Below are 26708 nucleotides of genomic sequence, written 5' to 3' on the forward strand. Positions count from 1 at the left end.
TCAACTCGCAGACAATCTCTCTCGAGATCACCAACAGGTCCACGAATGGGAAATTCACCCCCAAATTCTGAACACTTATTTCAAACTCTGGGGAACACCTCAGATAGACTTGTTTGCGACAAGGGAGAACGCAAAATGCCAAAACTTCGCATCCAGATACCCACACGAACAATCCCAAGGCAATGCCCTATGGATGAACTGGTCAGGGATATTTGCTTACGCTTTTCCTCCTCTCCCTCTCCTTCCTTACCTGGTAAACAAACTCAGTCAAAGCAAACTCAAACTCATATTGATAGCACCAACTTGGGCAAGGCAACCCTGGTACACAACGCTACTAGACCTATCAGTAGTACCCTGCATCAAATTGCCCAACAGGCCAGATCTGTTGACACAGCACAACCAAAAGATCAGACACCCAGATCCAGCATCGCTGAATCTAGCAATCTGGCTCCTGAAATCCTAGAATTCGGGCACTTACAACTTACCCAAGAATGTATGGAAGTCATAAAACAAGCCAGAAGGCCATCCACCAGGCACTGCTATGCAAGTAAATGGAAGAGGTTTGTTTGCTACTGCCATATTAATCAAATACAACCATTACACACAACTCCAGAACATGTAGTGGGTTACTTGCTTCACTTACAAAAATCTAACCTGGCTTTCTCTTCCATTAAAATACACCTTGCAGCAATATCTGCATACCTGCAGACTACCTATTCAACTTCCCTATATAAGATACCAGTCATTAAAGCATTCATGGAGGGCCTTAGGAGAATTATACCACCAAGAACACCACCTGTTCCTTCATGGAACCTAAATGTTGTCCTAACTAGACTTATGGGTCCACCTTTTGAACCCATGCACTCCTGCGACATACAGTTCCTAACCTGGAAGGTGGCATTTCTCATCGCCATTACTTCCCTAAGAAGAGTAAGCGAGATTCAGGCGTTTACAATACAGGAACCTTTTATACAACTACACAAGAATAAGGTCGTCCTAAGGACCAATCCTAAATTTTTGCCAAAGGTTATTTCACCGTTCCATCTAAATCAAACAGTGGAACTTCCAGTGTTCTTTCCACAGCCAGATACCGTAGCTGAAAGGGCACTACATACATTAGATGTCAAAAGAGCATTGATGTATTACATTGACAGAACAAAAAACATCAGAAAAACTAAACAACTATTTATTGCATTTCAAAAACCTCATGCAGGAAACCCAATATCAAAACAAGGTATAGCCAGATGGATAGTTAAATGCATCCAAATCTGCTACCTTAAAGCTAAACGACAGCTGCCCATTACACCAAGGGCACACTCAACCAGAAAGAAAGGTGCTACCATGGCCTTTCTAGGAAACATCCCAATGCAAGAAATATGTAAGGCAGCCACATGGTCTACGCCTCACACATTCACCAAGCACTACTGTGTAGACGTGTTATCCGCACAACAAGCCACAGTAGGTCAAGCCGTATTAAGAACATTATTTCAAACTACTTCCACTCCTACAGGCTGATCCACCGCTTTTGGGGAGATAACTGCTTACTAGTCTATGCAGAACATGCGTATCTACAGCGACAGATGCCATCGAACTGAAAATGTCACTTACCCAGTGTACATCTGTTCGTGGCATCAGTCGCAGTAGATTCGCATGTGCCCACCCGCCTCCCCGGGAGCCTGTAGCAGTTTGGAAGTTACCTTCAATTATTTATATATGTATCATCTCAACCTTAAATAGGTGCATACTTAGTCACTCCATTGCATGGGCACTATTACTACAATTCAACTCCTACCTCACCCTCTGCGGGGAAAAACAATCGAAGATGGAGTCGACGCCCATGCGCAATGGAGACAAAAGGAGGAGTCACTCGGTCCCGTGACTCGAAAGACTTCTTCGAAGAAAAACAACTTGTAACTCTCCGGCCCAACACCAGATGGCGAGCTATTGCCGAACATGCGAATCTACTGCGACTGATGCCACGAACAGATGTACACTGGGTAAGTGACATTTTCATTTCAGTACAACATAGGATCCTTGCTAGTTAGATAGGTCTTACATCTGTTATATTGGCCATGGCTGTGGTTCAGCCAGCAAACATGCATTTTTACGCTGTAGAGATATCAAATGATACAGGTAGGCCACAGGTCAATTCCACAATACAGCGTAACCTAGCTGATCCCAGGAAAACCCAAGCCTTATTTCTTAACTAAACCTGTTTTCATCTTTTAAAAAATATAGGTCCTAAACTCGGAGGAAGGCACCTCATTCTTGTAAAGAAGGCTAAATAAATGTTTATTGTTAAGCAGGTGTGTGGAGCAGTGGTGACCGTGTGCATTCAGCACATATGCATTTACAGTTCTCATGGCATCCACACCCGTCCAATTTATCCCCATCCTCACTCCTCCGATTTTATATTAATCGTGGTTTATTCCCCAGCTAGTCATCACAAGTAAACCTATTTTGGTCCCCATTTCTCTGCATCTAAGTAACATAATGTAAAGGAGGAAGACAAACCCCTGTGTCTTAAAATGTTGATTGTAATCGAGAACACCAGCATAAACAACTCAAAAGATCAGTGACCTCACCGTTTACTGTCTTTTTCAAATGGCGTGTATGTTTTGACATTGGAAATAACATTTCTACAGAAGAATGTGCCTTTTGGAGCCTAATATGTCTTTCCATCTAAATGCCTGTGGAAATCTGGAGAAGCAACTCCACTTAAATGTAATGTGAAATTTATTGAAGAGGAGTGTGGAGCTCATTCCCCCTGCCTAATGAAATGCATTAAGGAAACGTAGACCCATTTCAAACCCTCATAGTCCTTTTGCGAATGTAATTTGTAGCCAAGTATGCAGTGAGAATTAATGTTAACAAAAACTGAATTTGGCTTGCTTCCTGCTCATAGCTGCATTGTGTCCATATCTGTGTAGGTGACTGAGGATGAAGTACTGGATATATTGGAAAGTGTTCTTGTATCCAATATGTCAACACCTGTTACACGAGGATATGCGCTAACAGCCATTATGAAGAATTCCACAAGATTCAACAACACTGTCAAGTAAGTGGAGCGTAGAACTAATTACACGAGGAGGGATCTAATTCTAAAAGTAACAAGTTAGAAGTCAATGAATGGATCAGAATTATAAATTTGAGCGGAGTGTTGTCATAGTTGTGCCATGTCTGTGGTTACCTAAATTCAGTCATAGAATCTTCAGTACTAGTCCTAAATGGTCAAACTTTCCCAGATTTGTGCAGGATCTTAGAACAATTAAGTTGTATTTATTTCGATATAATTGTTTTAGAAAGAAATTGACGTTCCTCAATGCTGGTACACACTTTAAAGGCGATCTCAGGCTAAGTTGTGTACGTTTTTTTTTTTTGTGTTTTTTTTTTTTTCCCCATCTCGTTAAAAAAAAAAAAAACATTTAAGTACTCAAAACGTCATGAACGGTATAGCCACAACGCTCACTGCCCAGAGAAAACTAGACAACATTTAAAAAATAAAGGGCAATGCAGACAGCCTGCCTGTTAATGCTGGGAAAACACTGCACTTGCAACTTGTAAAACTTATCTTGCTTTTTCTGAGAATGATTTTCTCTCAGCCGTTTTGATTTTACTGCTTTCATTCAGTGTCTTAGAAAAAAATATGGGAAAAATCTAGGTTGCCAGAGCTTTGCAGCACATTTTTCAGAATAATTTCCCACATGCTCTTTCATTGGTTAGGAAGAACCCTCTGTTCTCCTTTAGTTAAAAACAAAGCTGTTATTGAGCTCTATTGCCTGTGCTGTTTGCATTCTTCACTTATTGCTGAAGATTATTAATTGTGTGTGAAAATATGAAGAACATTATTAAGATACAGAAGACCTCTCATGAGCAAAGGTGCTAGCATGAGTGCGAAAAGGGGGTGCAAGTGAAAGAGCCCCTTCCACTACGACATTGTCCTTGCGCTCCAGAAGAACTACCAGAGAAGAAGATCTAAGATGATTAGTGAGCATAAAAGCCATCACTGCTAGTGGTGTTCCAGATGGTCCAGTTCAACGTTGTACCCTTCCATGTTTAGGACAGTTGCAACTCCCACATGTTTGTTGTCAAGGATAGGTGCAACACCCATCTTAATATTTAAGAGACCCCATTTTACATCAATTCATTCATCGATGTTGAGGCATATGCTGGTATCTGGCCACTCAGTGTTATTGTCCTTAAAGTCACCATTCACTGTTGTACCATTTAATATGCACTGTTCAGGGTAGACCCATAGATTTTCGGCATCAATCCAAGAATACCCCGTGCCTAGACAATAGCTGTGGCTCAGGATTGCAGATGGGGTAGTAGATTTGGTCCACAGCACAGCCTGAGCCCCAGATGATTTTTTTTTTTTCCCCTCCTGAGGACCCATTCAAGACACCAAGTAAGTGAGATACACACGCAATAAAGAAATCCAACACCAATTTATGAAAATAACATGTACTTTAAAATAAAAATGTAGATACCATAATTATCGTAATCAGGTGAGTATGTTTCGAGTTATTAATTTTTTGAGTTTGCAAAAGTTGACGGTGCATTTTTCAGATGGGGCAGTGTTATCCTATGTAGGAAGAACAAGCACTGCATACAGTTACAGTACAGGGACTTACAGGACCAATCTTCTGGACTTAGGATAAGTATGGGGCAAGGTCCAAGGACACACCAACAGGTCACCTCGGGCGGCACTAGTGCGGCTGGGTGCAGTGGTGCAGTTAAGCTTCGGGGCACGTTTGGGCTCTGCCAAATCAGGCTGCAGACTCCGTTAGGAGATCCATAGTGTGCGAAATCAAGGTGGGTTTCCTCTCTGGAGGGCCTGGGAACCACATTAACATCATTGGCCTACTTCAGCTCGGGCTTGGTGGCAGTGGTGATGTAAGGAGTTGAGTTTTTGGCCGTCCCGGTCCTCACAGTTCTATCTTTGGTTGCCTGCAGCCCCTCTGCTCCATGAGAGTTCTTTTTGGTGATTTGTGAAGCACTGGAAGCTCCCACGGGTTCTTGAATGCTGCAGAGGGGGGACAGGTCAGTTGCTTCTCAAGGGTCGGATGCATCAGGCAGGGTGGGCACCAAGTCTGTTGTGCTTCTCTGTTCATGGATCAGCAGGCTTTTTGTCCACTCCTTATTGTGTCTAGTAAAGACCTGAGGTCCTGGTATCGGGGGGGGGGTTGGGGTTGAATAAATACTCAATTACTCCAGTATTGGAACTTTCATAGATTCACATGCTTGAATACTTCCCCGTTGTTGAGATGGGAGTTCCCGGTGTAATACATAAGATATGCTTAAATGTATACCTACATGACATGCATTAGGCCTTTAGCTTAGTAACGTATCACAGTAATTTTTAAAAAATCTCAAAATTCAACCAATCAGGCTGCACCACCCTCTAAAAGCCTCCTGTGAGGAACTGCCTTCTCTCAGATTTTCCACCACACGTTGTGCTAAGGAGTCTCCTTTGAGCTCTGCTCAGTTTTTCTCTCAGAAACTTATTCCCTAGGATTTTGGAATTTACATGTCTTCTTCTGGTGCTTCAAACTGGCTGCCGTGTCAGAGACACCAAAAAAGGGGCTTTTCACATCCTGTGCAACCTGTCTGAAAAAAGAGATTATATGTGTGTGTGTGACCCACGTGATGATTGCATATACTGCTTATACCTAAATAAGACCAAAGGCTGCAAGGTATGTGGAAAATGTTCTGCAAAGACTTTAAAGGACAAGAGAGGGTTGTCTTCTTTTGTGGCTTCAAAAATGTAAATCTGGCCATCCAGCCTCTGACGAGGACAATGCCTCATCTCTATCTCTGTCACAAAGACCCCTATTAAGAGACATAATTAAGGCTTAGATATTAAGGAACCCCCTAAAAAGGCTCCAAAAAAGTCATCTGAGGGCTCTTCAGAAATTCACAACCCTGCATAGAAAATGCATTCTAGCATTCCGAGAGGGTCAGGATCCCTCGTAAAACCCAAAAAGGAAATTTTCTGAGCCCTCAACGGCACCTCTTAAAATTAAACATAAATTCAAGAAGCCATGATCTGCGCCCTCAATGGCACCATCGTCGACCACTCTCTCTTCGACTTTATCATCAACAGCGACATAAACCATAGGCACTATTTCAGTGTCGGCGGCCTCAGGATCCTCATCGACGACTCTTTCATCCTCGTCGACGGTGTGACCATCTCGTCGCCAGGGATCTACTCGTCGTCTATGACCCTCCCGTCGACTTTCTCATCTATAAACCTCACGTCGACGGCCCTGTCGACGATACCTCCGATGACGCCTCCATCGACGATACTCCCGTTGATGGCGTTTTCGCCGACAATAGACCTCACGTCGACGGCCCTGCCGACGATACCTTCTCGTCGATGCCACTGTCGACGACAGCAGCTCTTCTATCTTCGATGATCAAACGGATGCCTACAAAAAGGCAAAGACTGTCTTCACTGCCTCTTTACCTATTGTTGGAAGATATGCCACTTACAAAGATGTCCAAGACTCATCTCACGCCATCCATAACATTCCCAAGTAAGGTATCCAGGATTTTACCATCACGCCTCTTGGATGATGAGGATTCAGATGACGGTGTATATGAAGTGGCTAGAAGTCCATCCCAATTACGTGTTAAATCCCAGGAATATTCTGACGATGACTCATAATATGAACCACTTCCTCAACAACAGCAGCAGGTAATGGTATGCTTCCCATCCGGTCTGGTTTATGACCTGCAAGCCATGTTAGCAGATTATAAAGAACGCTTCCACCCACAGCCTACAGTCATTCCCAAGCCAGTGGTTTCCACACCAAGTACTCCACAATCGCTACACCTCCAGATACAACCTACCACTCAGCACATTTCTCCACAGAATCCGCAAATCCACACTTCTTCATATGATGAAGCGGAAGACTGAGAAATACTTACAACACAAGATGAGTGGGATGACTATATTTTGGCAACGCCTGCCTCTCCGGAGCCAACTTCTGTTGAGTCCCCTTCACAAGATATTGATTGGTACATTCCATAATCTATTGGAGAAAGCTGCCACACAATTTGAATTACAAATGCCCACAACCCAGCAAGATTGTTTCTAGTATTACTTTAAAGAACGTCATAGGAAAGTCATCAGAGCTATCCCAATAATAGATCATGTGTGGAATCAGGGTTTGAAAGTAATGCGTAACCCTGCTACTGTACCAGCTGTCTTGCCTACGTTGGATAAAAAGTACAAAGCAACAGAGACACTCCTGCCTGCCTATCACGTCATCCGAAGCCGGATTCAGTCATTTCCCAAGCGGCACAGACGTTCTAGGAACCCTTCTGCACCTCTGACCGCACCTCCGGATAAGGAAGATAGGCGCCTTGATAACATCAGGAAAAGATTCTCTTCAATGTCTGCCATTGTGGTGCGTGCAGCAAACTCCTTAGCGCTCCTTGGCAGGTATGATAGGTAACCATGGTCGGACATCACTCACTCCTTAGACAAGCTTACAGAAACTAAAAAATCAGAAGCTAGGAAAATTCTTCTGGAAGGGCAGCGCTCGTCTTTAGAGATAATAGACTGCGTGCTAGATAATGCTGCTTTGGGTTTTAGGCTTTTGGCAGGATCAGCAGTGTTAAGACGCCAAGGATGGCTTAAGGCCACAAATTTTCGACCCGAAGTCTAAACAAAGATTCTAGACCTTCCTTATGATGAGGAAGCCCCTTTTGGCAAACATGTCGATGACGCCCTCCAGACAATCAAAGCAGACACGGATACTGCCAAATCGCTAGGCTTCCTACAATATAAGAAAACACCCTTTTGAGGTGCTAGAGGCCAAAGGGCAGTGTTCTTTCGTGGAGGATACCAGCAATGCAGGTACCCAGCTTATTCCTATAACGTCCAACCTACCAGATCCCAATATCGCCAAAGACAACCAACCGCCTGCAGCGGCATATAGCAGGCCCTCTCACAGGGGAAAGTCTGGGAGGGAAGCCTAAGATCCCTCCCGCAGGCAATGACAACCTCCAAAAGCTGGCTGCTTTTCCTTCCTCACTAGAACACCACTTTCTTCGTTGGCGTCAAATAACAAATGGCAAGTTGGGTCCTAGACCTAATACGATTCGGTCACCTTATAGAATTTATATGTATGCCCCCGTGGACACCTCCCTCACAAGTACATCAAAGACATCTCCATCTTCTCAACCTAGGAACGGAGGTGATGTTAACCAAAGGAGCAATAGAATTTGTACCCACTACCCAAAGAGTAAAGGGTTTCTATTCTCGCTTCTTCCTAATCAGAAAAAAAAAATCTCATCTATGAAGACCCATACTGGATTTAAGGGAGCTGAACAAGTATCTGAAGAAAGTCATTCTGCATGGTGATATTGAAAGACATCTTGCAGCTTCTCAACAAAGCAGACTACATGGCTTCCCTAGACCTGCAAGAAGCCTACTTCCACATACCCATCCACCCAAAACACAGGAAGTTCCTAAGATTTATGTTAGCCAGCAGGCACTTTCAAATGAAGGTGCTCCCTTTCGGGCTCAAGTCCGCTCCCTGGATTTTTACCAACTGTCTAGCCCCTGTTGCAGCATATCTAAGCCAAAAGCGACATAACATTTTTCCATACCTAGACACTCGTTAGTAAAGGCTTCCGACATCCAGTCGCGCAGATCTCTCAAGACGACCTTACTCCTTTTCAAACAATTGGGCCTCACTCTCAACCAAGAAAAGTCCCAGCTCCAGCCATCCACAAGCATAGTCTACCTGGGTGCCATATTGGATACAGTCCAAACCAAGGCTTATCCAGCAGTGGACAGACAACACAAGCTAGTCAGGCTAGCGAGAGTAATTCAACAAAAAGTCTTTCAGTTCAGCACTACAAATTATTGCTGGGGATGATGTCATCTTGCATAAATTTTATTCCCCACTCTCGCCTTCATATGCATCCAATCCAGGAGGAGCTAGACAAACCATGGAAGCAGACGCAAGGCTCCTTCAAGGACACAATACATGTAACCCCACACAACAGCTTCTCTGGATTGGTGGATAACACCAAGTAATATTTCCATAGGCCTATGCTTCTTAACACAAGTACCTCCGCTAATTATAACAGCGGACGCATCAATGGTGGGATGGGGTGCGTGTCTGCAGGACCTTCAAGTAAGTGACAAATGGCCCCCCTCTCACACCACTCTTCACAGCAACCTCCTCGAACTCAGAGCAGTGTATCTGGCATTGCAAGCCTTCCTTCCAAGAATCCAAGGGTCGTTGTAAGGAAATGCCTCCTTGGCATGGTTACCCCCTGACTTTTTGCCTTTGCTAATGCCAAGTTATGATTTGAAAGTGTGCTGAGGCCTGCTAACCAGGCCCCATCACCAGTGTTCTTTCCCTAAAACTGTACCTTTGTTTCCACAATTGGCACACTCTGGCATCCAGGTAAGTCCCTTGTAACTGGTACCCCTGGTACCAAGGGCCCTGATGCCAGGGAAGGTCTCTAAGGGCTGCAGCATGTCTTATGCCACCCTGGGGACCCCTCACTCAGCACAGACACACTGCTTGCTAGCTTGTGTGTGCTGGTGGGGAGAAAATGACTAAGTCAACATGGCACTCCCCTCAGAGTGCCATGAAAACCTCACACTGCCTATGGCATAGATAAGTCACCCCTCTAGCAGGCCTTACAGCCCTAAGGCAGGGTGCACTGTTCCATATGTGAGGGCATAGGTGCATGAGCACTATGCCCCTACAGTGTCTAAGCAAAACCTTAGACATTGTAAGTGCAGGGTAGCCATAAGAGTATATGGTCTGGGAGTCTGTCATACACAAACTCCACAGCACCATAATGGCTACACTGAAAACTGGGAAGTTTGGTATCAAACTTCTCAGCACAATACATGCACACTGATGCCAGTGTACATTTTATTGTGAAATACACCCCAGAGGGCATCTTAGAGATGCCCCCTGAAAACATACCCGACTTCCAGTTTGGGCTAACTAGTTTTGCCAGCCTGCCATAACACCAGACATGTTGCTGGCCACATGGGGAGAGTGCCTTTGTCACTCTGTGGCTAGTAACAAAGCCTGTACTGGGTGAAGGTGAAGGCTCACCCCCTTTGTTACAGCGCCCCAGGGCACTCCAGCTAGTGGAGATGCCCGCCCCCAGCCCCACTTTTGGCAGCAAGTCCGGAGGAGATAATGAGAAAAACAAGGAGTCGTCACTGGCCAGTCAGGACAGCCCCTAAGGTGTCCTGAGCTGAGGTGACTCTGACTTTTAGAAATCCTCCATCTTGCAGATGGAGGATTCCCTCAATAGGATTAGGGATGTGCCCCCCTCCCCTCAGGGAGGAGGCACTAAGAGGGTGTAGCCACCCTCAGGGCTAGTAGCCATTGGCTACTAACCCCCCCAGACCTAAACAGCCCCCCTAAATTGAGTATTTAGGGGCTCCCAGAACCTAGCAAGATAGATTCCTAGCACCTGAAGACGAAGAAGGACTGCTGACCTGAAAGCCCTACAGAGAAGACGGAGACACCAACTGTTTTGGCCCCAGCCCTACCGGCCTGTCTCCCCACTTCAAGAACAACTGCAACAGCGAAGCGTTCCCCAGGGTCCAGCGACCTCTGAAGCCTCAGAGGACTACCCTGCATCTAAAAAGACCAAGAACTCCCGAGGACAGCGGCTCTGCTCCAAAGAAGAAACAACTTTGCAACAAAGAAACAACTTTAAAAGGACTCCACGTTTCCCACCGGAAGCGTGAGACTTTGCACTCTGCACCCGACGCCCCCGGCTCGACCTGCGGTGAAACAACACTACAGGGAGGAATCCCTGGCGACTGCGACCCTGTGAGTAGCCAGAGTTGACCCCTCAATACCCCCCTCCCCCTCCCCCAGCGGCACCTGCAGAGGGAATCCAGAGGCTCCTCCTGACCTGCTGTAGTGCTTTCCTCTTAGCTAGTTTTTAAGCACTAACATAACACAACAGAAATGCACTTCTGAGGTCAAAGAAGACTTTTATTGTTGTTAATTCTTCCCCAACCACAATATTTATGAATGACGAATTAGTAGCTTTCAAGCCCGCGTTAATCAAACAAAATATATCAGTTTGCAATATACACAGCAGGTTATATTTATAAGATATTGAATGCAAAACAAATACTTCACCGTGTAGGAAACTATTTACAGCTTCATCTTTCTAAGGTCTGCAAGCTGATGACCCCTTGTCAGCTGCGAGAAAGAGATTCATCTACCCACACGGGATTGCTGGCAGCTGGCGCCAAGCTCCAGCACGAGGTCCGGCAGATTCGAATCTGACTCTCTGCAGCCTGTTACATTCGTTACAAAGGTGTGCCCCCTCCTCTCAGACCTGGGAAACTGAGCAAGCCTTTTGGAGACTGGCCAGGTCTCCAAGACTACTCCTGTTCCCAAGCTCAAGCGAAGAAAAACACCCATGTACCCTCTCTTATCATGTCTAGTCTACTGTGAGAAAAACATCTTGGTTCTCTGGTGCAAAAACACAGCTTGGAAAAATACAGCTTGGATTCTCAACTGCAAGATCGAACTCCACGTTAAAGGCAATAGGCAGCTAACCTAAGTATCAAATGCAATGTCTAGTGTCATGTCAAAGCCAATAAGCATCTAAGCTGAATACAAAATGCAATGTCTTATATCATGTCAAAGCCCATAGGCAGCTAAGCTGAATATAAAATGCAATGTATAATATCATGTCAAAGCCAATAGGCAGCTGAGCTGAATACAAAATGCAATATATAATATGTCAAAGCCAATAGGCAGCTGAGCTGAATACAAAATGCAATGTCTAATATCATGTCAAAGCCAATAGGCAGCGGAGCTGAATACAAAATGTAATATATGATATGTCAAAGCCAATAGGCAGAATATCTAATAGCATGTCAAAGTCAATAGGCAGCTAAACTGAATACATCATGTCAAAGCCAATAGGAATGCAATGTCAAAGCCAATAGGCGGCTAGACTGGATACAGCATGTCAAAGCCAATAGGCAGAATACAGAATGTAATGGCTAATGCAATGTCAAAGCCCATAGGCGGCTAAACTGAACAAAACATACCATGTGCTACTGGTGAACATTGAGCAACTAATATGCGCAGTGGTGAAACACAAAGTCATTGGTCAAAACAAACTCCATCAAATGGCAGTACATTCCGCCCTTTGACCAATGAATTTTTGTTTCACATATCTCCTGTTTCAAACAAAAACAAAAAAAAACATCAGCACAAAAAAACATTATCAGCAAGTCACATTTGAATGATCAAAGCAATCCCTGTAAAGCAATAGAAGTGAATTAACACATTGATCTCATAACCTTTCACATCAGATACATCTACATAGAAAAGACTGGGCAATTTTTATACTCTGAATGAGTCTCTAATTCAACAGTGTTAGCAATTTGATGTGGCATGAGTTCTACTCATGTAAAGGGGCACGGTCCACCTGAAAGGTTTGCTGGAAGATAAGCAAAAGTCAGAGTTCCATACGAGAGGGGGAAAAAAAAAAAACACAGCTTAGTTCCAGTGGAAGAATACAATCAAACAAGTTGAACTTGAACTGAAGGCGCAGTTTGCGCAAAATGGATCCATGGTGCTGGCATTTTACTCAGCCAGGTTCAGGTTGGGGATTCGGTCCCTTCCCCGACCCCACACGCACACACCGGAAGGGGGACCACTCAGCACACTCAGGGACAGTGGCGAAACGTGGTAGGATCTGCAAAAGAAACAAGTATGACTTTTCTTGCAAATAACATTTTTCATTTAAACTGCACCCTTCCTCTTCCTTTCCCTGTTTTATAATCAGCAGGACGTTTTTGAGGCCCTTTGTTATATTTTCTGCAGGTTCTGGAGGATCACTTGGGGCTTCAGCCCACACATCAGCACTGAGGTTTTTATCTGCTGCGCCACAGCTTCCCTTTTCTTGCACTGTCAGAAGGGCTGGGGCAGACTCATTCTTTACCAAACCTCCATTCACTGCATTTTTGACAATTTGGGCCATTCTGTCTCCAATTTGTTTGAATGAATCAGATTCTTTTCTAGGTATCAGCATAATTTCGATTTTTCCTTGGTAATTTGCAGCAATCACTCTCCCTAAAACCTGATCAATTTGCCATTTCTGTCCTGGTAACTTTCCTCTCCCCAACTGCTCTGTGACTGCTTGCATGACAGATTGCTTTTGTGCGTGCTGCACAGTTTTTATCAAATCTAGGGGAATGTGCATCTCTCTCATCTCTGCCCACCTGTAAGTGGCTTTTTCTCTCAGCTGTTCACATTTCTGGGGCACCCACTTAGCCATCCCCACTAAGGCAGAATTCTGGGTGTATACTTCTCTCTCTGAATTTTTCTGATTAACATCTGCAAGGTAATTGAACCAGTTAGGTACAAGCCATGTGGCTAAAACATTATCAAAGAACCAAAAATCAGCATAAAAATGACACATCTCACGTAGCTCTTGCTTTAAAATCTGACACACGTTATACAACGCTGTTCCTTCTACGGTGCCAGAAAACAACATTTCAGTCAATGAATCATTAGTAAAACAAACATGCTTTTTATCTTCAGTGGACACGAATTCAAATGGTGCATTCAACTTCATTGGGGACTCTTTTATCTGTGGTACTCTAGCCCTGTCTTGCAAGTACCAGATCCATTGTATGATTCTAGCTAGGGGCACTATTTTCTTTCCTTGTTCTTGAGTTACATGTACATAAGTATTTCCTTCTTGCACTGCGCAGAAACCTAAAGTCTGCATTATTTCATTTGCCAAATCACAAGCGCGCAGCTGCATATTATTTTTCACAGTGACCATACACAAAAGTGTTAGGATTTCACTCAAATGAGGGCTATTCTTTTTCCAAAAATCAAACAAGCTAATGAAACTCGGGGTGTCTTGCTCTAAAATCCTTCGTTTTACTTGTGCATTTTGCAACGGTAACTCGTAAATCACATTCTGGTCTCTCTCGTCCGTGTTATCAGTTAAGGAATGCATTTTGGCTGCCAAAAACCCTGGCTCACACGAAAACTCAGTGCAGCTCGGAGCTGTCTTAACCCCCTCATTACTGGAATGGGACAAGAAAGATTCTTCTAAAACAGCCTTTTTATAACTTTGTCAGGCGTAAATTCCTATTTTCATGTTCCAACTTCCTACATTTCTCCTGCATTTCTCTGTAAGCAGATAAAGGTATCCAGACCTTTCTGTCATCATTACTTCCAAAAGACACTTTTTCTACATATGTACAACAGAAATTATTTCTCAAAACACTATCTGTAATTCCCCAAACAGAAAACAATTCACAGTTTTTCCGAGCACCATCGGGCAGTTTAACAACACAAGCATTCTCAGACATGGTCTGCCGTGCTACTGTGATTCCCCAAAAAAAACAATTTCTGTAATTCTCCAAACAACAAAAACAATTACACTTTTAAAGTGTGCACTTAGAAATCTACCAACTCGTCAACACCCTCTTAATCACCTCTTAATGACCGACGCCCCACTTCTGGTACCAATTGTAGTGCTTTCCTCTTAGCTAGTTTTTAAGCACTAACATAACACAACAGAAATGCACTTCTGAGGTCAAAGAAGACTTTTATTGTTGTTAATTCTTCCCCAACCACAATATTTATGAATGACGAATTAGTAGCTTTCAAGCCCGCGTTAATCAAACAAAATATATCAGTTTGCAATATACACAGCAGGTTATATTTATAAGATATTGAATGCAAAGCAAAACAAATACTTCACTGTGTGGGAAACTATTTACAGCTTCATCTTTCTAGGGTCTGCAAGCTGATGACCCCTTGTCAGCTGCGAGAAAGAGATTCATCTACCCACACGGGATTGCTGGCAGCTGGCGCCAAGCTCCAGCACGAGGTCCGGCAGATTCGAATCTGACTCTCTGCAGCCTGTTACATTCGTTACAAAGGTGTGCCCCCTCCTCTCAGACCTGGGAAACTGAGCAAGCCTTTTGGAGACTGGCCAGGTCTCCAAGACTACTCCTGTTCCCAAGCTCAAGCGAAGAAAAACAACACCCATGTACCCTCTCTTATCATGTCTAGTCTACTGTGAGAAAAACATCTTGGTTCTCTGGTGCAAAAACACAGCTTGGAAAAATACAGCTTGGATTCTCAACTGCAAGATCTAACTCCACTTTAAAGGCAATAGGCAGCTAACCTAAGTATCAAATGCAATGTCTAGTGTCATGTCAAAGCCAATAAGCATCTAAGCTGAATACAAAATGCAATGTCTTATATCATGTCAAAGCCCATAGGCAGCTAAGCTGAATATAAAATGCAATGTATAATATCATGTCAAAGCCAATAGGCAGCTGAGCTGAATACAAAATGCAATATATAATATAATGTCAAAGCCAATAGGCAGCTGAGCTGAATACAAAATGCAATGTCTAATATCATGTCAAAGCCAATAGGCAGCGGAGCTGAATACAAAATGTAATATATGATATCATGTCAAAGCCAATAGGCAGAATATCTAATAGCATGTCAGTCAATAGGTAGCTAAACTGAATACATCATGTCAAAGCCAATAGGAATGCAATGTCAAAGCCAATAGGCGGCTAGACTGGATACAGCATGTCAAAGCCAATAGGCAGAATACAGAATGTAATGGCTAATGCAATGTCAAAGCCATAGGCGGCTAAACTGAACAAAACATACCATGTGCTACTGGTGAACATTGAGCAACTAATATGCGCAGTGGTGAAACACAGTCATTGGTCAAAACAAACTCCATCAAATGGCAGTACACCTGCTTCTAAGAACACGACGCCTGGTAAAGAGACTGCACCTGCAGCCCCCTGGACCTGAAGGATCCGACCTCCAGGTGGCCCTCTCCCTTGCCCAGGTGGTGGCTACCCCGAGGAGCCCCCCCCCTCCCCCACCCCCCCCCCCCCCCCCCCCCCCCCCCCTTGCCTGCCTGCTTCGCTGAAGAGACCCCTGGGTCTCCCATTGAAACCTATTCCAAACCCGACGCCTGTTTGCACTTTGCACCCGGCCGCCCCTGTGCCGCTGAGGGTGTACTTCTTGTGCTGACATGTGTCCCCCCCCTCCCCCCCAGTGCCCTACGAAACCCCCCCTGGTCTGCCTTCCGAAGACGCGGTTACTTACCTGCTGGCAGACTGGAACCGGGGCACCACCTTCTCCATTGAAGCCTATGTGTTTTGGGCACCACTTTGACCTCTGCACCTGACTGGCCCTGAGCTGCTGGTGTGGTAACTTTGGGGTTGCTCTGAACCCCCAACGGTGGGCTACCTTGGACCCAACTTTGAACCCTGTAGGTGGTTTACTTACCTGCAAAACTAACAAACACTTACCTCCCCAAGGAACTGTAGAAAATTACACTGTCTAGTTTTAAAATAGCTACCGTATTTATCGGCGTATAACACACACTTTTTCTCCCTGAAAATAGGGGGCAAATGATGTGTGCATGTTATACGCCGATAAAATGTAATGGGTTTTTTTTTCTGAAATTTCCTCTTAAAATGAGGTGCGTGTTATACGCCGGTGCGTGTTATACGCCGATAAATACGGTATATGTAATTTGTGTGAAAACTGTATATGCTGTTTTGCTAATTCAAAGTTCCTAAAGTTCCTTAGTGAAATACCTTTCATTTAAAGTATTGTTTGGAAATCTTGAACCTGTGGTTCTTAAAATAAACTAAGAAAATATTTTTTTCTATACAAAAACCTATTGGCCTGGAATTGTCTGAGTGTGTGTTCCTCATTTATTGCCTGTGTGTATGTACAACAAATGCTTAACACTACCCTCTGATAAGCCTACTTCTCGACCACACTACCACAAAATAGAGCATTAGAATTATCTCTTTTTGCCACTATTTTACCTCTAAGGGGAACCCTTGGACTCTGTGCATACTATTTCTTACTTTGAAATAGTACATACAGAGCCAACTTCCTACAGTAGGCTTTAGACCCCAACCATCCAAGCCATCTAGCTCACAAGCCAAACCCTCTTACCAGACGCAATACCAGAGGGGGGGGGGGGGGGTTTAGGGGATCCTACAGAGGACAATTCCCCAGATCTAGAGGAAAATACGAATCCTCAAACCACCCACTCATACCAAACAGTGACTTTACCGCCACCTTCCCTCACCATACTTCCCCTGTGGGAGGAAGACTGCAAAAGTTCCACACCCACTGGTTACCAATCACAACAGACATTTGGGTGTTATCCATCATCCAACATCATTACTGCATAGAGTTCACACAAGCTCCTCCAGACAAACCCCCCAACAGGCACAAACATCCATCTCAACACATTTCAATGTTGCAAACAGAAGTACAGGCACTATTACTCAAACAAGCCATAGAACTTGTGCCACATCATCAAAAGGGAACAGGGGTTTACTCCCGGTACTTCCTCATTCCCAAAAAGGACAAAACATTAAGACCAATATTAGATCGCAGGACTCTCAATCTCTACATCCGCTCAGAACACTTTCACATTGTAACACTACAAGATGTAATCCCACTGCTACAACAACAAGATTTTATGGCACAGTGGATCTAAAAGATGGTTAATTTCACGTACCCATCCATCCAGCTCACAGAAAATATCTCAGATTTGTAATACAAGGAAAACATTACCAGTTCAAAGTGTTACTTTTCGGGATAACAACAGCTCCCAGAGTATTTACAAAATGCCTTGCTGTAGTTGCAGCATACATAAGGAGACAACATATACATGTCTTTCCATATCTCTACGACTGGCTAATAAAAGCAAACACTCAAAAACAGTGCCAACATCACACATGTTATGTAATAAACACCCTACACACACTAGGGTTCTCAATAAATTACCAAAAATCGTACCTACAACCAGCACAAATTCAGAAGTACTTAGGAGCCACATTAAACACCCAAAAAGCACGTGCAAGTCCAAGTCCACAAAGAGTGCAATTGTTCCACAGCATATTGCCAAAAATCCAGCCAAACCAACGGTACACTGTCAAATTTGTCATGAAACTGTTGGGTATGATGGCATCATTCATCGCCATTGTCCCAAACGCAAGATTAAACATGCGGCCCTTACAACAGTTGTAGGAAGTTGGCTCTGTATATACTATTTCAAAGTAAGAAATAGTGTGCACAGAGTCCAAGGGTTCACCTTAGAGGTAAGATAGTGGCAAAAAGAGATAATTCTAATGCTCTATTTTGTGGTAGTGTGGTCGAGCAGTAGGTTTATCAGAGGGTAGTGTTAAGCACTTGTACACACACAGGCAATAAATGAGGAACACACACTCAAAGACTTACTCCAGGCCAATAGGTTTTTTATATTGAAAAATATATTTTCTTAGTTTATTTTAAGAACCACAGGTTCAAGATTTATTGTTAATACTTTAAATGTAAGGTACTTCACTTAGATGCTTTAGGAACTTTGTATGAAAACAATATCATGTACAGTCTTTGTAAAACTGGCAATAAGCTATTTTCAAAGTGGACACAGTGCAAAAATCAACAGTTCCTGCAGGAGGTAAGTAAAGGTTAGTTTTGAAGGTAAGTAAAACACTTACAAGTCTCAAGTTTCGGGCATAGGCAGCCCACCGTTGGGGGGTTCAAGGCAACCCCAAAGTTACCACACCAGCAGCTCAGGGCCGGTCAGGTGCAGAGGTCAAGGAGGTGCCCAAAACGCATAGACACCTATGGGGAACAGGGGTGCTCTGGTTCCAGTCTGCCAGCAGGTAAGTACTTGCGTCCTCGGGGGCAGACGAGGGGGGTTTTGTAGAGCACTTGGGGGGGAGGGGGAGGGGGGGGGGACACGAGAAGGCACACAAAGTACACACTCAGCGGTACAGGGGTGGCCGGGTGCAGTGAGCAAAGCAGATGTCTGGTTTTAGATTGAAAACAATGGAGGGACCTGGGGCTCACTCTAGCGTTGCAGGCAGGCACAGGGGGGGCTTCTCTGGACAGCCACCACCTGTGCTTAAGCAGAGGGTCGCCTGGGCGTCGCTCTTGCACTGAAGTTCGGTTCCTTCAGGTCCTGGGGGCTGCGGGTGCAGTGTTGGTTCCAGGCATCGGGTCCCTTGTCACAGGCAGTCGCGGTCAGAGGGAGCCTCTGGGTTCTCTCTGCAGGCGTTGCTGTGGGGGCTCAGGGGGTCGTCTCTGGTTACTCACGGGCTCACAGTCTCCAGGGAGTCCTCCTTGAGGTGTTGGTTTGCTGCAGGTCGAGCCGGTGGTGTCGGGTGCAGAGTGTGAAGTCTCACGATTCTGGTGGGAAAAGTGACGTCTTTCGAAGTTGCTTCTTTGTTGCAAAGAAGATGCAGGTTTTGAACAGGGCCGCTGTTCACAGGAGTTTCTTTGTCCTGTAGTCCAGGGCAGTCCTCTGAGGCTTCAGAGGTCGATTGTCCCTGTCGGATGCGTCGCTGGAGCAGGTTTTTGACGTTGGAGACAGGCCGGTAGGGCTGGGGCCAAATCAGTTGTCGTCTTCCTCCTCCTCTGAAGGCTTGTAGATTAATAGTCCTTCTTTCTTCAGGTTGCAGGAATCTGATTTCCAGGGATCTGGGGAGCCCCTAAATACTGAATTTAGGGGTGTGTTTAGGTCTGGGAGGGCAGTAGCCAATGAGTACTGTCCTTGAGGGTGGCTACACCCTCATTGTGCCTCCTCCCTGTGGGGAGGGGGGGCACATCCCTGATCCTATTGGGGGAATCCTCCAAACTCAAGATGGAGGATTTCTAAAGGCAGGGATCACCTCAGCTCAGGACACCTTAGGGGCTGTCCTGACTGGTGGGTGACTCATCTTTGTTTTTCTCATTATCTCCTCCAGCTTTGCCGCCAAAAGTGGGGGCAGTGGCCAGAGGGGCGGGCATCTCCACTAGCTGGGATGCCCTGTGGTGCTGTATCAGAAGGGGTGAGCCTTTGAGGCTCACTTGTAGGTGTTACAGTTCCTGCAGGGGGAGGTGAGAAGCACCTACACCCAGTACAGGCTTTGTTCCTGGCCACAGAGTGAAAAAAGCACTCTCCCCATGTGGCCAGCAACATGTCTGGTGTGTGGCAGGAACTGGTCAGCCTACACTAGAAGTCGGGTAGGTTTTCAGGGGGCATCTCTAAGATGCCCTCTGGGTGTATTTCACAATAAAATGTACACTGTCATCAGTGTGCATTTATTGTGCTGAGACGTTTGCTACCAAACTTCCCAGTTTTCAGTGTAGCCATTATGGAACTGTAGAGTTCGTGTTTGACGAACTCCCAGACCATATACTCTTATGGCTACCCTGCACTTACAATGTCTAAGGTTTTGCTTAGACTTTGTAGGGGCATAGTGCTCATGCACATATGCCCTCACCTGTGGTATAGTGCACCCTGCCTTATGGCTATAAGGCCTGCTAGAGGAGTGACTTACCTATGCCACAGGCAGTGTGTGGTTGGCATGGCATTCTGAGGGGAGTGCCATGTCGACTTAATCATTCTCCCCACCAGCACACACAAGCTGTGAGGCAGTGTGCATGTGCTTAGTGAGGGGTCCCTAGGGAGGCATAAGACATGCTACAGCCCTTAGAGACCTTCCCTGACATCTGGGCCCTTGGTACCAGGGGTACCAGTTACAAGGGACTTCCCTGAGTGCCAGGGTTGTGCCAGTTGTGGAGACAAAGGTACAGTTTAGGGAAAGAACACTGGTGCTGGGGCCTGGTTAAGCAGGGTCCCAGCACACTTTCAAATCATAACTTAGCATCAGCAAAGGCAAAACGTTAGTGGGTAACCATGCCAAGGAGGCATTTCCTTACAACAGTGCCTTGCAAAACAATGGTCGCAGGCACATGGTCATCTCCAAGATCTAGTGTTGATAGACCGCCAAACACACATCGCTTCAGTGGTGGAATCTCACAAATTTAAACAAAGAGCGGCCATTTCCAGACCCTGTGCCTCACGCCATTCTTACAACAGATGCATCAATGATTGGATAGGGAGCACATCTCAACAGTCACAACATTCAGGGACAATGGGACAACAAACAAAAACAACTTCACATAAATCACTTAGAACTGCTAGCAGTATCCCTAGCACTAAGAGCTTTTCAACCTCTTCTTGTTCACAAACACATTCTTGTCAGAACAGACAATATGACAACAATGTACTATTTAAACAAACAAGGAGGAACCCATTCAACACAACTTTGTCTTCTAGCACAAAACATTTGGCATTGGGCAGTTCACAACAACATACACCTAGTAGCTCAATACATTCCAGGAATTCACAATCAATTAGCAGACTGCCTCAGCCGAGATCACCAACAAACGCATGAGTGGGAAATTCACCCCCAAGTGCTTCACAAATACTTTAGCCAGTCGGGAACTCCAGACATAGATCTGTTCGCCACCAACCACAACGCAAAGTGCCAAAACTTCCCGTCCAGGTACCCTCACCCTGGATCCAAGGGCAATGCTCTATGGATCAACTGGTCAGGGATATTTGCTTACGCTTTTCCCCCTCTCCCGCTCATTCCATTTCTGGTCAAAAAACTGTGTCAAAACAAACTCATACTAATAGCACCAACGTGGGCACGTCAACCATGGTACACCACATTGCTAGACCTGTCAATAGTACCACACATCAAACTTCCAAACAGACCGGACCTGTTGACACAAAACAAACAGATCAGACACCCCAATCAAACAATGCTCAATCTGGCAATCTGGCTCCTGAAAGAGTTTGGATATCTACATCTTCCACCAGAATGTATGGAAGTGATTAAACAAGCAAGAAAACCTACCACCAGGCAGTGTTATGCAAACAAATGGAAAATAATTGTTTTCTACTGCCAAGCAAAACACAACACCCTTAGACGCAACCATACAAGACATTAGGTTATTTACTCCATCTACAAAAAGCTAATTTAGCTTTTTCATCCATTAAGCTACATCTCACAGCAATTTCTGCTTATTTGCAAAATATACAAAACAAATCTCTATTTAGAGTGCCTGTCATCAAAGCTTTTATGGAGGGTCTAAAACGTATCATACCTCCAAGAACGCCACCAGTACCTTCATGGAATCTTAATATTGTACTCACATGACTCATGGGTCCACCCTTTGAACCCATGCACTCCTGTCCGATTCAATTCCTAACTTGGAAAGTAGCATTTCTAGTGGCAATCACTTCATTACGAAGAGTTAGTGAAATACAAGCATTCGCTATTGAACAACCCTTTATACAAGTACACAAACATAAGGTAGTACTTCGCACAAACCCTACATTTCTACCTAAGGTCATCTCACTGTTTCATTTAAATCAAACAGTGGAACTTCCAGTCTTCTTCCCACAGCCAGACTCAGTGGCAGAGAGAGCACTACATACATTAGATATTAAAAGAGCTTTAATGTATTACATCGATAGAACAAAATCATTCAGGAAAACTAAACAGTTGTTTGTCGCATTCCAAAAAACCCATACTGGTAATTCTATATCAAAACAAGGCATAGCCAGATGGATAGTGAAATGTACTCAAACTTGGTACCTAAAGGCTAAAAGACAGCTGTTAACAACACCAAAAGCACGTTCCACTAGGAAAAAAGGAGCAACAATGGCATTTCTAGGGTATATACCAATTACAGAAATCTGTAAAGCAGCCACTTGGTCAACACCCCATACATTTACCAAGCATTACTGTGTAGATGTGTTAGCAACACAACAAGCCACAGTAGGACAGGCTGTACTAAGAACACTATTTCAAACAACTTCAACTCCTACAGGCTGACCACCAGAACTGCTTTGTAGCCTATGCATAGCATGTGTATCTGCAGCTACACATGCCATTGAACGGAAAATGTCACTTACCCAGTGTACATCTATTTGTGGCATGTTCCGCTGCAGATTCACATGCGCCCTCCCCGGGAGCCTGTAGCCTTTTAAGTTACATTTAAATTTGTACATATGTACATACATCTCTATTCCATTGCATGGACATCTCTTTCTTTACACTCTATCACTCCTACCTTACCCTCTGCGGGAAAACAATCTAAGATGGAGTCGATGCCCATGCGCAATGGAGCCAAAAAGAGGAGTCACTCGGTCCTGTGACTTGAAAAGACTTCTTTGAAGAAAAACAACTTGTAACACTCCGAGCCCAACACTAGATGGTGGGATATGTATGTATATATATATATATATATATATATATATATATATATATATTCGATGGCATGTGTAGCTGCAGATACACATGCTGTGCACATCCCGCCATCTGGTGTTGGGCTCCGAGTGTTAAAAGTTGTTTTTCTTCGAAGAAGTCTTTTCGAGTCACGAGATCGAGGGACTCCTCCCATTTCGGCTCCATTGCGCATGGACGTCGACTCCATCTTAGATTGTTTTCTTTCCGCCATCGGGTTCGGACGTGTTCCTTTTCGCTCCGTGTTTCGGGTCGGATAGTTAGTTAGAATCTCCGAAAAATCGTCGGTATTGTTTGCGTTCGGTATCTGGTTAGGTATAACAGATCGACACTGAATTTTGAAGAGCTCCGGTGGCCCTTTGGGTTTTTTTCGATCCCCCGTCGGGGCCTGGTCGGCCCGGCCACGTGTCTCTTCAAGGCTGATGGAACGGACCCCATTCCGCTTCTGCCCAAAATGCCATAACAAGTATCCATATACAGATCACCATCTGGTCTGTAACTTGTGTTTGTCGCCAGAACACAAGGAAGATACTTGTGAACCCTGTCGAGCGTTTCGGTCCAGGAAGACACTAAGAGACCGAAGAGCAAGAAGACTGCAGATGGCGTCGGCGCCGACAGGACAAGGGTGTTTCGAGGAGGAGGAAGAAACCTTCTCCATCCAGGAATCGGACTCGGAGGAGATCGATCCCGAAGAAACGCCGAAAACTGTGAGTAAGACGTCGAGACACAAAACTCACGAAAAGACCACAAAAGCCCAGGGGACGCCACCGCCAACAGGCCATGGCTTAACCCGAAAAATAGGTGACCGATCATCGGCACCGAAAAAGGGCACGCTGGTGTCGAAGTCATCCGACTCCGGTCTAGATACTGCCACACAGCAATCTCGGGCTCGAGATAGTGGCTCCGAACAAGTTTGGCACCGAGAAAGCGGCACCGAAATGAGTCGGCACAGAGAATCAAAGATGCCGAAAGCAAAAAAGGTATCTTCGGAACCGAAAAAAGTAGCCGAAAAGGTTTTGATACTGAAACATCCGGTCTCGGAACCGAAATCAAGTTCCTACACAGAGGAACAAGGACTGTCCTCACAAATGAATGAACATAGATTTGGACAGGAATTGGAGACAATAGAGCCAGATTACACCCAAAGAAGGCTCCACATCCAAAAAGAAACGGGGAAGATCAGCACTCTCCCTCCTATTAGAATGAAACGCAAACTTGCATTCCAGGACAAAGACAAACAGCCACAGGCAAAGGTGCCTAAACCAGTAAGCCCGCCACCGTCTCCACAACGCTCGCCGCAAACATCACCGGTAGCCACTCCACCTATGATGCAATCCCCAACTCATACAGGGATGAGTCAAGATGACCCTGACGCATGGGACCTTTATGATGCACCAGTGTCAGATAATAGTCCTGACTGTTACCCAGCTAGACCGTCGCCACCAGAAGATAGTACAGCCTACGCACAGGTGGTGTCGAGGGCAGTGGCATTTCACAATGTCAACCTGCATGCAGAGCCCATTGAAGACGACTTTCTATTTAATACACTGTCGTCAACACACAGCCAGTACCAGAGTCTTCCCATGCTACCCGGAATGCTAAAACACTCCAAACAAGTGTTTGAGGAGCCTGTAAAAGGAAGGGACATTACTCCAAGAGTGGAGAAAAAATATAAACCGCCACCAACAGACCCCAGACATCACACAACAGCTAACACCGGACTCAGTTGTAGTAGGGGCAGCTCGCAAGAGAGCGAACTCACATACTTCAGGAGATGCACCACCTCCAGATAAAGAAAGTCGAAAATTTGACGCAGCAGGCAAAAGGGTGGCGGCACAGGCAGCAAACCAGTGGCGTATCGCAAACTCACAGGCTTTGTTGGCCAAATACGATAGGGCTCATTGGGACGAAATGCAACACTTTATAGAATATTTGCCCAAGGAGTTCCAGAAGAGAGCACAGCAAGTAGTAGAAGGACAGAGTATCTCTAACAATCCGATACGGTCAGCAATGGATGCAGCAGACACAGCTGCTAGAACTGTCAACACAGCAGTGACAATAAGGAGACATGCATGGCTGCGTACATCAGGATTTAAACCAGAAATACAGCAAGCTGTGCTGAATATGCCATTTAACGGACAGCAGTTGTTTGGGCCGGAGGTGGACACTGCTATCGAAAAACTTAAGAAAGACACTGATACGGCCAAAGCCATGGGCGCACTCTACTCCCCACAGAGCAGAGGCACATTTCGAAAAAAACAGTGTCGAGGGGGGTTTCGAGGGCAAAGCACTGAACCCACGACCTCACAAACAAGGCCCACTTACCAGAGCCTATATCTGCGAGGACGTTTTCAGGGACAATATAGAGGGGGACAGTTCCAAAAAAGTAGAGGGAAGTTCCAAAGCCCCAAAACTCCTCAAAACAAGCAGTGACTTCCAAGTCACACATCCCCAACACATAACACCTGTGGGGGGGAGACTAAGCACATTTTACAAACATTGGGAGGAGATAACAACAGACACCTGGGTACTGGCAATTATCCAGCATGGTTATTGCATAGAATTTCTCAAATTCCCTCCAAACGTCCCACCGAAAACACACTATGTCAAAACAACATATAGATCTTCTAGGACTAGAAGTTCAGGCATTGCTACAGAAAGAAGCAATAGAATTAGTACCAAACCAACAGAAAGGAACAGGAGTTTACTCTCTGTACTTTCTCATACCCAAAAAAGACAAGAGTCTAAGACCTGTATTGGATCTCAGAACATTAAATACCTACATCAAATCAGATCACTTTCACATGGTGACATTACAAGACGTAATCCAATTGCTCAAACAACAAGATTACATGTCAACACTAGACCTAAAGTATGCATATTTCCATATACCGATACATCCTTCACACAGAAAGTACTTAAGGTTAGTATTCCAAGGGGTACATTACCAATTCAAGGTGTTGCCATTCGGAATAACAACTGCGCCAAGAGTTTTTACAAAGTGCCTGGCAGTCGTAGCTGCACATATCAGAAGGCAGTAAAATACATGTGTTCCCGTACCTAGACGATTGGCTAATCAAAACCAACACGCTAGAACGGTGTTCACAACACACAAAGTATGTCATAGAAACCCTCCACAAACTAGGTTTCTCAATCAACTACACAAAGTCACACATTCTGCTGTGTCAAACACAGCAATACTTAGGGGCGACAATCAACACAGCAAAAGGGATTGCCACTCCAAGTCCACAAAGGGTTCAGGCATTTCAAAATATAATACAGACCATGTATCCAAAACAAAAGGTTCGATGGCATATGTTGCTGCAGATACACATGTTTGGCACAGTCCGCTGCCTGGTGTTGGGCTCGGAGTATTACAAGTTGTTTTTCTTCGAAGAAGTCTTTTTGGTCACGGGACCGAAGGACTCCTCCCTCTTTGGCCCCATTGCGCATGGGCGTCGACTCCATCTTAGATTGTTTTTTTCCGCTGTCGGGTTCGGACGTATTCCTTTTCGCTCCGTGTTTCGGTTCGGAAAGTTACTTAGAATCTCGGAAG

General features: G+C 44.9%; 1 protein-coding gene across 1 annotated transcript in view; it reads left to right on the plus strand.

Moving 5' to 3' along the window:
- The window catches only part of AP1G1 (adaptor related protein complex 1 subunit gamma 1), a 707422-nt gene that overhangs the window by 536592 nt on the left and 144122 nt on the right, over positions 1 to 26708 (plus strand). The window contains exon 16 of the mRNA XM_069217071.1: positions 2931 to 3058. Within this exon, the coding sequence (XP_069073172.1) occupies positions 2931 to 3058 (128 nt within the window). The remainder of the gene's footprint in view (positions 1 to 2930; positions 3059 to 26708) is intronic.

The sequence above is a fragment of the Pleurodeles waltl genome, chromosome 12, assembly GCF_031143425.1.
Source record: "Pleurodeles waltl isolate 20211129_DDA chromosome 12, aPleWal1.hap1.20221129, whole genome shotgun sequence".
Classification (NCBI taxonomy): Eukaryota; Metazoa; Chordata; class Amphibia; order Caudata; family Salamandridae; genus Pleurodeles; species Pleurodeles waltl.